The sequence below is a fragment of the Zonotrichia albicollis genome, chromosome 6, assembly GCF_047830755.1.
Source record: "Zonotrichia albicollis isolate bZonAlb1 chromosome 6, bZonAlb1.hap1, whole genome shotgun sequence".
Classification (NCBI taxonomy): domain Eukaryota; kingdom Metazoa; phylum Chordata; class Aves; order Passeriformes; family Passerellidae; genus Zonotrichia; species Zonotrichia albicollis.
Window position 1 is genome coordinate 22,726,040 of NC_133824.1, and position 16,201 is coordinate 22,742,240.

At 40.1% G+C, this 16,201-nt stretch overlaps 2 protein-coding genes across 2 annotated transcripts; one reads left to right on the forward strand and one right to left on the reverse strand.

The window, feature by feature from the left end:
• Positions 1-514: 514 nt before the first annotated feature.
• ACTC1 (actin alpha cardiac muscle 1) lies at positions 515-5,631 on the reverse strand. Its single transcript, XM_074542764.1, has 7 exons — positions 5,477-5,631; positions 4,831-4,979; positions 3,726-4,050; positions 2,919-3,080; positions 2,615-2,806; positions 1,199-1,380; positions 515-862 (listed from the first exon to the last, which is right to left on the reverse strand). The coding sequence occupies exons 2-7, from the start codon at positions 4,957-4,959 to the stop codon at positions 719-721; spliced, it is 1,134 nt and encodes a 377-aa protein (XP_074398865.1). The 5' UTR covers positions 4,960-4,979; positions 5,477-5,631; the 3' UTR covers positions 515-718.
• Positions 5,111-15,898, forward strand: LOC141729274 (uncharacterized). The gene is made up of 3 exons (XM_074542178.1): positions 5,111-5,128; positions 5,221-7,130; positions 9,231-15,898. The coding sequence occupies exons 1-2, from the start codon at positions 5,111-5,113 to the stop codon at positions 5,974-5,976; spliced, it is 774 nt and encodes a 257-aa protein (XP_074398279.1). The 3' UTR covers positions 5,977-7,130; positions 9,231-15,898.
• The last annotated feature ends 303 nt before the right edge of the window (positions 15,899-16,201 follow it).

The window sequence follows — 16,201 nt, forward strand, 5'->3', positions numbered from 1 at the left end:
CTTTATCTCTGGCTTTGAAGAGATAGGGGAAGATGAGTAAGCTGTCAGTTTCAATTAATGTTTTGTCATAAATATTTATAGCCCATGGAAAACAATTGCATGGCTCTTTATGATTGAGCTAATTATTTATAAATCATATTCTAAATGTATTAACATAATTCTTTTACAGAATCTTTGGCTTTTAATAAATGAATATTAAAATGTCTGGGTTACAATAAATGGGATAGAAGAATCTTTTTAAAATGAATGAGTAAGTATGAGAGGTTTCCTTTCACTTTTTCCACTTACTGGGTCAGCCCTAAGGCTTTTTCTTTATAAGCCTTGAAATATATTGCTTCTTTTGTTCCAAATTTCAAAATTAAAACTATAAAGTGTAAATTGTTACTAACAGAAAACCATGACCTAACACGCATATATCAGTTAGGACATGGATGCAGTAAAAGTATTCATAAGTCTGATGGGAGTTTCCAAATCCCAGGGGTTTAGTCTCATCTTTCTGACTGAAAAATACTTGAAATAAGACAAAAGACAGTATTTTGTAGGTTGCAAGTCCCAGATCTCGTTTATTTATAAAGCAATAAATATTAGAAGCACAAATAAATTGCACGGGTGTGTAAACAAACTGTACAATGACTGAAGAGTTCGGGAAGGTTTGCCAGAAGACTCCAAGAAGCATATTGTCGTCATCCTGAGTGGGAGTAAATTGAGGGGGGAGTGCTTAGAAGCACTTGCGGTGTACAATGGATGGACCAGCCTCATCATACTCCTGTTTGCTGATCCACATTTGCTGGAAGGTGGAAAGAGATGCTAGAATGGAGCCACCAATCCAGACAGAGTACTTGCGTTCAGGAGGAGCAATGATCTAGGATAAAGAAAAGCAACAAAATCCTCATTTCTGAACAGTGAATGTGCATTGTCAATGCTACATACCAGTAGATATTTCCTTAATCAAGTAAAGAACATTTCTATAATGGTATTGATCTTCAGCAGCTCTTAAAATACATGTAATGTATTTAAAAAAAAGCTGTAATTGTATTCTCTTCTAACCAAGATAATTATTCTGATTAAATGGAATTTCTGCTCATCTGCCCATCAGCTCTTGATCTCATTTTTGAGTTGTTCCCACATCCCAGTTTAATGAAGCTGACATTGTCTCCACCTTTATCCGCACTTTATAACACAGAGTCAAGTTCCTCACCTTGATCTTCATAGTGCTAGGAGCCAGGGCAGTGATTTCTTTCTGCATGCGGTCAGCGATGCCAGGGTACATTGTTGTACCACCCGAGAGGACATTGTTAGCGTAGAGGTCCTTGCGGATATCAATATCACACTTCATGATGCTGTTGTAGGTAGTTTCATGGATACCAGCAGATTCCATACCTTGAGGAAAAAAGACAGTAGGCCAGTGAATTATACAAGAGGTCTCCATGAAATGAAACGTTGGCATTCCTGATCATTGCTAACATGAACTTCTTTGGCCCTTTTCTTGTAAAAATGTTTCCTGATTATAAAGTGTTACAGAAAAATATTTAAAAAAGAGAATTACAAAACTAATTTAGAAAGTGAACTTTATTTGTTAGAAAAGGTAAGAATCATAATGCATGTGCAAAGGCAAGAGACTCAAAATATAACAAGTAAGATAACAAGTAGACATATAAGATAAACTCATTTAGTAAATGTCAGTGGAAGAAGGGTATCAAGAACAGAAAACGTGACTGACTATTGGTTTACGTCAGTCTCACTGAAAGCATTAGCTGAATATAGTGAAGACAGCAAATGAAGACAATAAAAATAGTTGAAGTAGAACTAAAGAAGACAATAGTAACTTCTTCAGTCTACCCAAAATGTAGTCTATACCACTCAGAATCATCAAGGCAAGACATAAACGTGACACAGAATTAAGATATTCATACTTGATGGTAAGAAAAAAGAAACAAGAAGCAAGTGGTTGTAGGTTGCATTCCAATTTGTTAATTTTAACAGGTGCTTCCTGAAAGGGCTGACACTAGATCCACAGTAAGAAGTCAGCTGATGAACAACTGCATGTACTACTTGGGACTTAAGAGTGTAACATTTGCTGCATCCGTCAGCTGCGTGCACGACCAGCAAGGCTTACCATCTCGACCATGGCAATGTTAATTAGAGTGTATATAAATACACACACACCTTCACTCCATGTCCTTCCCCTCTCTGACACTTTACTTCTTCATGGAAATAGATACTGTTTCAAGTGTAAGCCTTACAAATACAGCTCTGAAGGCTATTCTTACCATCAGTGACACAGAATCATAAAATGTCTTGAGCTGGAAGGGACCCATAAAGATCACGAAGTCCAACTCCTTAATGATGGTATTGTAACTGTATGTTTTATCATTAAAAAACTGTGACCCTAAAACTTGATCTAAACCTTGCAGCAAGAGCCTGGAACTCAGCTAGTTACCAGATTAGCTCACATCAAGCCCATCTTATAGGAACCAAATGATCTAAATTATTATTCATTCATGTCAGATTTTGTGCCAAATTTAGGTAAGCAGGAAGGGGAGAAGGGCACCTTCCAAATCTTCTGATTCATTCATACCTCCTACAGAAAGGAGAATTTCCTGGGAACACTTACCAATGAAGGATGGCTGGAATAAGGTTTCAGGGCAGCGGAAACGTTCGTTACCAATTGTGATCACTTGACCATCAGGCAATTCATAGCTCTTTTCCAGAGAGGAGGAAGAGGCAGCAGTGGCCATTTCATTCTCAAAGTCCAGTGCAACATAGCACAGTTTCTCTTTGATGTCACGGACAATCTCACGTTCCGCTGTGGATATAGGAGAATCAAATCAAGCTCTGGATAAGCACAACACTAGAGAAGATGGTGGGCCAAGAGAGACGTGAGGGTTTTCACAGCAGGGAAAAGCTGAAGGACTGACCTGTTGTCACAAAGGAGTAGCCACGCTCCGTGAGGATCTTCATGAGGTAGTCAGTCAGATCCCTGCCAGCCAGATCCAGACGCATGATGGCGTGAGGCAAGGCATACCCTTCGTAGATAGGCACATTGTGGGTGACACCATCTCCAGAGTCAAGAACAATACCTGGGAGAGAAATGTCAGAGAGCAGCTGTCATCACCTAGAGAATGCTTAGAGCCCTTACACACAGGACGCAGCAAGAGACACAACAAAATAAAGGATTTTTCAGGCAGTATAAAGTAGCATAATTCTTTTTCAGTCACAAAGATCTTTTCAATTCTTTCTGCCTTTGCTTGCCTGGACATTCGTAAGGGGTGTGAATTTTCACACAGAATAGTTGCTCCACACATACTTTAGGATAATCCATAAAACCTGCCTTCCACCACTACTGTACTGAGCGGTAAGAATATTTGCAATAATGATTGTCTTGCTCTGATAATGGGCATCTTTGGTCCAGTCTAAACCCTTAAACTGGTTTAACACTTTTATGACTGCAGTATCCCTACAGGAATATCTCCTCATTTGCACCACAACAAGCAGTGCCACAGCCAGTTCCATGGTGCCTCTCCAAAAGCAATGCAAATTGTCTGTGGCAAGAACAATGTGGACCTATTTTGTACTGGCTTTTATACTACTGTTATCATTAATAGCTATAAACCAAAAAGACCTATTTTTCTGTAAATTTAATACGTTTTCCTATTTAGAATGGAAAGGAAGGAGAGTTCCTGAAAGGAAACAGAACCTAAACAGTGTTTATTTGTTTGTTTTACCTGTTGTACGACCAGAAGCATACAGGGAGAGGACAGCCTGGATTGCCACGTACATAGCAGGTACGTTGAAGGTCTCAAACATGATCTGGGTCATCTTTTCACGATTAGCTTTAGGGTTCAAGGGGGCTTCTGTGAGCAAAGTAGGGTGTTCCTCAGGGGCCACACGGAGTTCATTGTAGAAAGTGTGGTGCCAGATCTTTTCCATATCATCCCAGTTGGTGATGATGCCGTGTTCAATTGGGTATTTCAAAGTAAGGATACCTCTTTTGCTCTGAGCTTCATCACCCACATAAGAATCTTTTTGACCCATACCAACCATAACACCCTAAGAGAAGAAAACACAGAAAAGCATTATGTGAGGAAGATGACATCACAGAGCCCAAACAACTACATCACAGACAGCTGGCCTGAGGCTGAGTCAGGAGAGGTTTAGGCTGGATATTAGAAAAAGGTTCTTCACCCAGAGGGTGATTGGGCACTGAACAGGCTCCCCAGGGAAGGGGCCACAGCACCAACCCTGACAGGATTCAAGCAGAATTTCAGCAACTGTCTGAGGCACATGGTGTGACTCCCAGGGCTGTCCCATGTAGGACCAGGAATTGGACTTGACGATTCTTGTTGGTCCCATCCAAGTCAAGATATTCTATGATCCTTCAATTCTAACTATCTTATTTTCAAGAAAGGTACTAGCAGTCACACCCCTGAAAGGCTGTTTGCGAAAATAAATTTAACATTATTAAAATATTAAGTCAACAGAATCTGGGGTGTTCTCATAAAATCTTTTTTTCCTTCCATGAGATTAATATATTTTCGCCCATTTATAATACGCCTCTTATATTGATATTCTTTTTTCTTATTTGTTTCTTTCTGATTTCCAAAAATTTGACTGGAAGTAAACTGCGCAATATCATGAGCAGGAAAAGGAGTTTGTAAACAAGACAATACAGAGGGAAACCAGCATTCTACTGATCAGATACTTCATATTACTTTGCAACCTTAGCAGTAATTTATCCAGGATTAAAAAAAAATGTACAATTTTTAAATGTTTTCATTAAAAAACCCATTTTTATGGAGTGTCCTGCCTCGGTCCTGCCTCCGAATTTACCTGGTGCCTCGGGCGACCGACGATGGACGGGAAAACGGCCCTGGGGGCATCGTCCCCGGCAAAGCCCGCCTTGACCAGCCCCGAGCCATTGTCGCACACCAGCGCGGTTGTTTCCTCGTCGTCACACATCTTTGGCAGGAATCACGAACCTGGAAAACAGCGGGGCAGCCGGCTCAGAGCCCCGCGGGCAGCCCGTCCGCGCCCTCCCGCCCGCCATCCCGGGAGCGCGGCCGGCTCGCTGCGGCGGGAGCGGAGCGGGAAATTTGAGCTGTCCCGGAGGATGCTCCACGGCTGCTGGGCAGGGCTCTAAACGGGATCCGTCAGCCGCCTTCTTCTCCGCGCTCTAAAAGCCGCCCCAGCTTGCAAAATGCTCAATGAAGGCGTCATTAGCGGATCCCTCTGGCCGCAGATCGAGAAGGGAGGGAAAGCTTTTTAAATCGCAGGGATGTGTCCGGCCCGGAGCGCGGCGCGGGCGGTGTTCCCGGCAGGAGCAGCGCCAGCCGGGAGCTGCACGGCCCCGGCCCCGGCCGCGCCAGCACGACCGGCGGTGCCTCCCGTCCATCCCTCCCGTGTACTCCATCCCGTCCCGTCCCGTCCCGTCCCACCCAAAGGCTCCCGGCCCGCCCCTCGGCGCTGCGCTACTCACCAGACCAGCACCGGCGGCGGGGGCGCAGCGGAGGAGACCCGGGCTGCTGGCTCGGCGGAGACGCCCCGATTTATACCCCCCGAGGGGCAGCGCGGTGCGGGGCCCGGCGGGCCGGGGCAGCCACCTTCTCCTTATTTGGTCGCTGCCGCGGCCCCGAGCGGCCGCGCAGCCATGAATGGAGCCGGGCCAGCCCCGGCCGCCCGGCCCATGTAAGGCAGGCGCGGGGCAGCGCGGCCCCGGCCGCCGCATGGCCAAATAGGGAGCCCAGCGCAGCCCCCGGGGGTCAGCGCCGGCGGGCAGGGGCTGCGAGGGGCCGGGAAGGGGCCGCAGCCCCGGTCGGCCCCCGCGGTCAGCAGCCGCCAGTGCCCGGCCAGGTGCGGCGCCGCCAACCCGCGATGCTCGGGCTTGGCGGAGGGTGCGAGGGAAGCCGCGCGGGCGTTCTCTCCCACGGCTTTTCATTTTTCCACCGAAAAGAAAAGGCCGGTCGAGTTTCTATTTAATCAACGAGTGACAAGGTTACTTCGGTGCCAACAACTGAGGCTCCTCTCTTGCATGGGGGCGGCATCTGCTCTCCTGTGTTGCCTTAGGAAGGAGCAGTGCACACTCAATTTCTTTTAAACTTTGATGAGCACATGCTATAAAAATCACCCTTTTCTCTGCTTTTGGATGACATCTATAGCGCAAAATGGGATGTGCTCACTTATGTTAATATGCATACACTTAAACTCCTCATCTTTGCTCTTTTAATTCACACAGATCAGTAAGGGATAGTGATATGTCTAGGGCAGAGAACAAGATATGGAAATAGCTTGGACAAAACCCAGCTATGGTATTAATGTAATGTGACAGTTGTTTTCCTGCTTAGTTGTTGAAACATCCACATCGATAATTTGTTGCAGCGGTGGAACCTAGAAAATCCGTGTGTCTTCAGGACTTTTTTTTGTTTGTTAAAAATAGAAAGACTGGAGAGGCATCCCTTGAGTGGGTTTGGCCTGGTATGTGAAAGCAGAGATTGTCAACTCATGTCCCAGAGAAACTCATTATAATGTGGAGTGCAGTGTCCTCCAGGAGCTGATCTTGTAAAGTGCTCCGTGTCTGCCTGTGAAACAATGCTGCGATGCAGCGGGGAGAATTGAGGCTTGGGACAGGAGGAAATGGTGAGATTCAGAGTCAAGAGAGGAACACTCAAGTGGATCAGCTGCTTAAACACAGGTCCAGTTTATGAGATGCCATACAAAGGCTGGCAGACATCACATGGATGTATACATCTTAAATTATGTGGAAGGAAAGAGCTTGTGAATGATACACAACCTGAAGTCTGGGGCTTTGGGAAGTGTTCAGGGAAGAGCAGTCTGCATGGTGGTTTAGCTCGGACAAAGCACAAACAACTGGAAATCCCTATTTTTTTCTAAACTATATCCAAAGGGGGCATCAGAGACCCCCAGACTTTGATTTCTTCTGAAATCAGAGATTGTGGCATCAGTTTCCTTGTTTCTAGCACAATTAATGAGGTGATTAGCTCCACCCCAACCCCAGTTTATCTTGGGTTTGTGCTAAACTACAATCACGGCTCTGAAAGAGATGGTAGCAGCAAAGTTCTTGGATAAGCTCCTGCTTTTCTTTAAGTGCTGCAAGAAAAGAGAACCTGTTCCAGGTGAGACACCATTTTTGTACAGAGTTTTGTATGTTTATTTAATTCATCAGTATATATAAATATATACGCCCATATATATTTTATATGCATGTATTTATCTGTGTGTGTATGCATTTATATATTGCTTTTTTATTTTTCTTAGCTACCTAAGAAAGGCTGTGTAGGACTTTGAAATTCAGTGACCTCAAAAGGTCAAAGCAGCAAAACACTGTGATTCAATGCCTCTGCTCTGGACAAGCTTTGGCTCTTTGTTTGCTTTGTCTTGATGGAAAATCAACCAAAATCAATACTGGTGGGATAAGGAGCCCAAGCAAGAATATATTTATCTAAATTGATCAGGCCCACATAACAGACACTTGGAAATTCTTTGGTAATAGTGATGCCTGTTTATACAAGAATTCATACAGATGCAGGGATTTCTAAGCATATACACCCTGGCACAGAGCACTTTTTCAAAGAAAAAAATATCACCATATGCTGCTTTCAATTTTTAAAAAGTCAGCATATTTTACCCAATGGTAAGTTGCCATATATAGTTTAAATCTGTTTATTTTTTTCCCTAGCACATCTTTTCTACAGAAACCATATAATGTGAGGGATTGACCAGCTTTGCCAGCACTAAGATTAGTTTACAGTGTTATCTCAGCTGTTGCTTCGCTCAGAGGTGTTGCAGTATTTACATAGAAGTCCACTGCTGATAGCTGCATTGAATTCCTCCCCAATCAGACCCTCTCTGACACATCCTACATTCCCTCTGGCTAGGGAGAGACTCTCCTGAAACTGAGACAGAGCCAGCTCTCACTGAAAAATCTATGAAACACTTTGTTTTTTCTTGTTTACTGCCAAACTAAATTTTTGCTCTCTGCACTATCTCTTCAAGTTTTACATTTCTAATCCAGCAGGACTCACAGTTAGCATCCTGGTCCATTTGAGAACTCATCAATCCACACACCAACTCACTCCCATATATTGCAAGGTCAAATGAAAAGGGCACCACACAACATACATAATTCCAAAATATCATCTCCTTCCTTGTAGCCACTTGAAAATTGCCCAGCTAAAGTTATTCCTTGGGCCAAAATAATTCTGCTTTCTGCAATGAAGTGTCATAACAGGCTTGAGTAAACCAGAGAAGGAAAAACCTACTGAGGTATGTTATGCAATGTCATATACAGGAATAACTCTCCTGCAGCTCTGGCTGACCAGGCTCCACATGCTGTGTACACTTCTCATGACTTGGCTGTTGGGAGTGACCCCAGGGACAGGGGAAACACAGGCAGTGCACAGTGCTGGAGAGCACACAGATCTGCATGGACGTGATCTGCATGTCCCTACAACAGCCTGAACACACAGGAGCATGAAACCTCAATGTGTGTGATTATCAATAGGAGAGAAAAATTAAATACATGTATGTCTGTGTGTATATATATAGAGAGATGTGTATATATATAGGAGACACATGCATATGGGCAATACTGAATGTGTTGTTCAACCAACAAGACACTGTTGTGGCTGCAGCCAAAATGAGAACATGAGTCCTTATATCTGCATGGTAAAAATGTGAACAAAAACATCACACTGTGATCTTATGATGCCTAGAAATCCTCACAACTGCTATTCAGCTTTTGACTAAAAAACAAAAAATACAAAAGCTTAAAAATATAGCCATGATTCTTTAAAAGATTTAAAGCCTAGAACACTTATTACAACAGACTTCAGATTATTTACAGTATTTAACAATGCATTCAGAAATTGCAAATGTGTAGAATTGGATCCTCTCTGTATTTTTAGTTGAGCCTTTCCTTTATTTTTTTTTCTGCAAATTTCCCAATAAAATCAACAAATTTTTCATAATATACCAAACAATCTTATATACAGTATATCCTGACCTATCAGATTCTACAGCAACTTCTCACTTAAAATCTGCTCTTTCTAAATCCAATGGATGTTGACATATAAAATCTGTCCTAGCACAGAGCCAAATGTTACCTCTCTTAAGCCTCAGGCCAGTGTAGTCTTTGAAAGAAACTTAACATTTTCAAGAATAAGAAGCAAATGCCATTCTGACGGTTTTCTTTTGTCTCTTTTGTCTCACAACAGCTGTTTGGAGCTATATGGTCTTTAGAAATATAGGCAGCATTGCAGCAGAGTCTTGTTGATGGGCAGAAGTCCTGATGAGATAAGAATGCCAAACATGCAATATATGATGAAAATCACTGTCATGAAGGAGTCACTGTCATGAAGGAGCCATGTGTTGTTATCAATGTCTGTGCAGTTATGAATCTCCCTGTGAATGCAGGCATACCGAGAGAAGCCAGAGAAGACAGTTCTGCAGTCACCACAAGTCTGAAATTATTCCCTATGAAACTACTGAAGTCTTGAACCTTCCAAGTGGGAAATCTTTCTCCTAGAAGAGTCTCCCACTTTAATAATTACATTGTCATACAGAGAATTCACTGGGTGTTCCCTTTTCTTAGTTATGTCTCATCCACCCCAGTACTAGCCCATGTTTCATGCCTTATATATTCCTTGTCTCCTCAGCATTTAAACCCTTCACATAATTGCAGGCTCTTATCATCTCCCTGCGAGTCTCTCTCACTCACTCATGTGCTGCTGCACTTCTATAATTAACCTGAAACATCTTAAGTGTGCGCTGAAAGGGTGAAATGATGGGGTGGGCGCTGGGAGTCAGACGTGCAGCTGAAACATCTTGTCACAAAGCCGAGCGGTTTAGCCACGGGCAGCCTACGTGGAGGTGAGTGGCAGCCAAAGAGTTTGTTCTTCTGAGCCTCTCCCTCTCCAGGAGTATTATTTGCCATATGTCAGTTCCAAAGAAAGGATGGGATTCTTACACCCATTCTGCAGCTTTCAGTGAGGAAAAGCTGAGAGAATTGGGAGTGCTCAGCCTGGAAAAAGGAAGGCTTGGGGGTGACCTAATTGTGGCCTTCCAGTACCTGCAAGTAGCCTACAAGAAAAATGGAGAGGGACTTCTTAAAAGGACCTGGAGTGACAGGGCAGGGGGGAATACCTTCAAATTGAAAGAGACTAGATTTAGATTAGATGTTAGGAAGAAATTATTTTAATTTGAAACTAAAGGACTCTGAATCTACCAGCTGCTCCTAAGTAAGGTGAGAGCATCCAGATTGTTTCTCAGCTGCCTTTTCCTTCTCCAGAATCAGACAGATGTCTCATGATTACCACAAAAGCAGCAATTTAACAGTCTTTTTAAATTGGATTCTCACTAAAGAATTACCTTTTAATAGAGGAAACCATCAAATACTTTCTTTTCTCTTAACCTTTTTATATGCATTTGGTTATACCGTGTGTGAAAGCAGGAGGACCAACATTTCTTAATCTGCATAGGCTAAGGAGAGAAGGAAGTGATGCTTTACAGATGAGCGCTTCAGCAGGATGAAGTCACACTGGAAATCAGCAGTTTCTGTATGAATTGAATCCTACTCCTGAAGACCAGTTCTGCCATTGAATAAGAAGCACTCCATTGCTCTCAGATATGAGTACATAAGATTTTCAGAATCTGTGGTGTTTGCAGAGAGTTGGCTTTGCCACAGCTCACAGATACATCTTTGTGAAGAAAAGTTGTGTTACAAGACCCATGGATCCTGCTGGTGCTATAAGGAACACAAAGATATTTGATGAGTCTCATAAAATTGTGATGGTTCCTACATACAATTTTGCTAAGCTGTAAGATGATTTAGATAAAAAAATCTCAGTTATTAACAGAGGGTGTAGCTGCACTGTGTTACATGGAGTTGAAGTAAGTGCATTCAGGTGTAGAACTGGATGATGCAGAGACTGCTTGGAACTTTCTGTAAAAATTATCTTGCTAAAAAACCAAACCTCCATCAAAGTACATTTATCCCAGCAGTTTGTTACTCCATTTTTCAAAGAATGCTCTCAAGTCACCTCATTTTACTTTCTTACAGTTTAAAAAATTTCACAAAGCTACAGATTTACTTCACGGAAAAACACTATCTGAATTACGAAAAAAAAGTTTATTTGATGGGAACTATTTTTTCCCAAATTTTGTTTCTAAGTATTTTGATATTTTTGTTCCCCAGACAAATTCAGTAGAAAATTTATTTTTCTCTCACTGTTTTCAAAAGATGAAAAATTAATAATAAAGAATAATAATTATTAATAATAAATGCAGCAGTTTATTAAGCAAAGCTAAATTTCTGATAACCAAAATGAAAATTCTCTGGAATCTTGCTGACCATTAGATTCCCTTGAAAATTGAGCAATTAGCAATTAAGCAACTGGCTACAAGATTGAAGAAGCTTCCACAACGTTACCTTATAAAGAGAGTCTATGTAATAGAAAACCAAAATCTTGTAAGAGTAAACTGATATATTGTGTATTGTATGTAAATTCAAATATTTTATGTATGTAAATTCAAATATTTTGTATTGTGGTTGCATATCATGTTACACATGCAAATTTTATTCAACTTTTCCCATTTTTTCTCCTTATGCCTAGTAAGAGAGAGAGAAAGATTGAGAGAGAAAGCATAATTCAAAAATCTACTTGTACCAGGGAAGGAATGGTTATGTAATATGGGTTCCATTTCCTGAATTTTCACTCAACCACTGGAACACAAATTTTGCTTTCACAGAGAACTGATAATATGGCTGCATTTTTTGTGCAGGTAGGCTTAGGCTTTTTACCAGATTTTATCAATAGTTACATGCATAGCGTGTTTTATAAAGAACACCCAAATATTTACAAAATCCATGTCCTACAGTGAGCTGTTTTCAGTAATGCAATCTTAATTCCAATCCAGAATTTCCATAATATATTCAGTATAACTAATAAGAATCCATAGCAGACTGACATTTTTCATTTTACCAATAAAATATATGTGCAACATTTTAACAGTACTGACAGACTTTTAACATCTCAGACAGCATTTATTGAGTTACTCCTACTGAGTTCCTACAGGCTAAGAAAACCAATACCACAACAAAAAAACAGAGCAAAACCACATTTAAAATCATTATAGAATGCTTGGTGACGGAAACAATCCCAGTGGACTAAAAGGGGATTACATTCAGGGTTTAATAATTTTCTAAATAGTATTCTAGAATGACAGTGGGAAATATTTTCTACCAGTACTTATTTTGTCACTTATTTATTCAAAGTCCCAACTACAGAAAAAAAATGTCAGGGTGTCCCTCATTTTTCTTGCTAAAAAGCCCTGTTTTATACAAGACTAAGCATTTGTCAAGATTTCATTGACATGATAAAAAACGAGGCATTTCTGAGTTAACTGTAGAACAGAAAACTGGATTTCCAAGGTATTGGAATACTTTATTCAAGGTACTGTCATCCTTAACATAGGAAGTTATGTTACTGGCTCATCAAACTTAGTAATTATTTATGCTTGCTACAGAGGTATCTAAAATACAAATTTCAATTAGTAGTTTGTATAAAGTTGTCCAGTATGTACTGCAGGTAGGAGTTGTAGACAGCAGCATGAGAATTTTCCATTTAAAATGCTGTTAAGGCATAGCTAAAATTTCTATTGATTGTCATTCATCCAGTAAAGAATTGACTACAGGAACTATTCTAAGCTTGGGAACAATGATCCATGATCCATTGCAGGTGGGGGTTTGAATAATTGCAAAACCCTGGGAAACTTCTGGGAAAAAAAGGTTAAAAGGTTAAAAATTGAAAGGTTAAATGCCGATTCAAGGAGCAGGTAATCTACCTAAAATCTCAGTAATTCAAGATCAGAGAAAGTACCAGATGGAATACAGTAAAATCTCACAGGCAAAAATTCATCATTTAAGTCATTTGGGGAAAGCCTTGCTGAAAACATGGTTTTAATATGTTGCCTTAAGCATAGTAGATGTTCAGGGGAAAAAAAGAAAGGCCAATTCAATGGTTCATGAAGCAATTATTTCCCCATAAAATATTTTTGAAAATAATATACATTGTACAACCAAAGGCAGGAACCACAAGGAAAATCTAAATACTTTGCAAAATGGTATCTAAACTACCAGGTTGCCAGGGCAACTACAAGGTTGCCCTCAGAGGAAAGGCTGTCATGATGAGCATTTTGTTCCCAGTGCCAAATGTCTTGGCTTGGATTGTACTGTCTTCATGACATAGCTTGACATGAAAAAAAATTCAAATATATCATACTGCATTTCAAAATGAGATAAAATGGCCTTAAAACAAATGATTCAGCAAAAAGTAGTAAAAAAGAGCAGTTTCTTGCTGAGGGTTCCAAGCCATCTCACATATTGCAGGTGGAACCAAGACCCCTATGCCAATTCTCTAGACTCCTGCTGAGTGAGAGGCAGCTGAGAATTAGGTATGCAGCACCCCCAGCTTTCCTTACATTTAGCACAAAACACCTATTTTTTTGAAAGCAACAATTAAAATCTATGATGCATTCAAAAAAGATACCATTTTAAAGCTAAAGGCCTTAAATACAAGAATCTCCTCTGAAATGTAAATTCTGTTAAAGCTTTTGGAAACTGAAAAGAAATACTTTGTATTCTGTAAGACTCATCTGCATTGTTTCCTTTTTGTGTCATTCATAGTCAAGCTGATTCCCAGTGAGGACCCTAGGACAGCTCAGATGGAAGCTGTCTAAATGGCTGCTGTAAAAATTAAACCATTGCACTCAGAATGCAGGTTATAAGTACTCCAGTCCAAGAAAAATGGGAATTAACTCCAGGAAATTCAGAAGCATGATATGTTTGAGAGAAAATCTTTAGAAGAAAGCTTAAGGAGTTCATAAAAACTGCACCAAAATTCTTAATAGACTCTCACTGAATTTATTTGCTTTGGAATAAGCCCAAAGAGAATCGTTTAGGTGTATTTCTTTCCTATCAAATTAAGAAGGACACAACAACTATTTATAGTTATATAGAAGGCATAAATTCCCAAGGATAAAGAAATATTTGTTTGTAGAAATATAACTAGCATGTTTGCTCTGGTCATTAAATATGAATCACTGTGTAGCCTACAGAGCTGTTAATTTAGGTTGTCACCTTCAAAGGATACTGGGAGAGTTCAAACCACAGCAGAAAGTGGACTATTCCTGTTGAACTAAGCAGCTGACATTATTTTGCTGAGTCAATTTCCATAACACCAGGAAGAAGATACATTTCCATGCAAGCATAAAATAAATTAAGATTAAATAGATAATAGGATGAATATTGAAAATATCATGTCTAAATATACTCTGAAAATTCCAGTTGGCCTGGGAGCAGATACACTAGGAAGTTTTCATACAAACTGATGTTTCAAAGCCTGAACATTAAGAGAAAAAGATAGAATATGCACTGTAATGACATTCTTGGGCTAGCTAACAGCCTGCCTCTGTCCTAAAGTCAGTAGTTCTCTGGCTCTTCAGAGGTCTTCTGGTCTGATATAACTATGGTGTTCATGCTTCTTAGTGAATTTTACATTCCCAAAACTCCTGTGAGGCTTCCATGCATAAAGCAATGAGATACAGGTTAAATGATTTATTGGTAAACAAATTGTTTATCAACCCAAAATAGGAAAAAATATTCTTAGAAGTACCACTCCACTGTTTTATGCATCAGTCCTACAGTCCTCAAATTTTCTATGTATCCCCCATTCCTTCGAGGGTGTTGGGGGATGCAGTTTTGCAGATGACTTTAACATGATGGCATAGTTGTCAGCATGAGGAAACTCCTTTGCTCAGCCATGTTTTCCAAGCTGATCTTCTTGAGAGCCCTGGAAAGTTCTGCTGCTTTCAGCAGTTATACCCACCTGAAGCCAAAGAGCAGTAAGATTCTGCCTTCAATTATTAATAAAAAGGAAACTAAATACTGGAGGCCTTACCTTTAGGAAAAATATCTCTGCATTATTCAAATGAAAAAAAAAAATCTTTAGCACAGAAACACAAGGGGTTTGAAAATCACAGCTTAACATATATTCTTGGTTTACCTCCTAGTTCTGGAACTGCTGGGAGAATGTAGTTGGATATAAAAATGTCACTGCTAGCAAAACAACCTGTATGATATCATGAGAGATTAATTACTTAGCATGGAAAAAAACATGTGAGATAGGTGGACTCTAAAAGGAAGACTGAAGAAATTATCCTAGAAATTTGAGTTAGGGAAAAGAATGTTAGAAAAGGTAAATTCTGTGGGGTCCAAGTGGGATGCAAGGACCAAAGGGGGTGCACAAGACAATCCACTGGGGTGCAGGAAGAACATATTCATTGTACCATTATTAGATAAGATAAAAAACATTTTTAAAATTGTTTTTGTTTAATCTTTATCTCATTCAGTCTCTAATTTTTTTTTAATAGGTTTTATAGTGTACGAAATGTGTTATTACAGTAGCATTCATGCATAAGTTATACATTAATAAATATACATAGATTGGATGTGCTCACTTAAAATTTTTACTGACAGAGGTGTGCAATCAAAAAAATTTGGAGACCACCAGCCTGGAACACTTAATGCTGGAAGCCCATTCCAACTAGGAAACAATAAACAATAGGATGTAGTCCAAAAATCTGATCAAGGATGGCTGAACAAGAAAACTTAATAACATAAGGTTTAACAGACTGTGATCCAAAAAACACAACAAAAAACCAAAGCACCGCAACACAAAACAAAATGCAACAACCCCTAAAGACATACTCAGCACAAGGAATGCTACAATTGCTATGTCAGGCATAAAAGCAGCTTTTTTAAATATAAAAGGGACTTTAAAAAAGTAAAGTGTGTAATGGAGAAGGTAGAAAATATAAAAAAGGAAAATATAGTATCTATTTAAAAATCTCAAATTTTTAAAAAATAAAATTAAAATCTTACATGTAAAAAAAAAAGAAGAGGCAAATTACAATGAACTAAAAAAAAACCCAGTAAAAATAGGAAAAATAGAGGAAAGACTTAAAGAGACTTAAGATGGATAGTACATTAGGAGTGAAAGGGAAGGGAGGCTACTCTGACCGACATTCACATCTGAATTGATTGGTGGGCTCCAAAACTCATTGCAATCCAAAAGTTTTTGAGCAATTACCTGCTAATTTTTTATTCGAGGAGAGGGAAGAGCAAATT

What these genes read in the sequence shown, in the direction of transcription:
- ACTC1 (XM_074542764.1), bottom strand. Translation starts at nt 4,959, where the DNA reads ATGTGTGACGACGAGGAAACAACCGCGCTGGTGTGCGACAATGGCTCG. An exon ending in TGCTTCTGGTCGTACAACAG is followed by an intron (nt 3,081 to 3,725) that starts GTAAAACAAACA and finishes TTTCTCTCCCAG; the next exon opens with GTATTGTTCTTGACTCTGGA. An exon ending in ATTCCAGCCATCCTTCATTG is followed by an intron (nt 1,381 to 2,614) that starts GTAAGTGTTCCC and finishes TTTTTCCTCAAG; the next exon opens with GTATGGAATCTGCTGGTATC.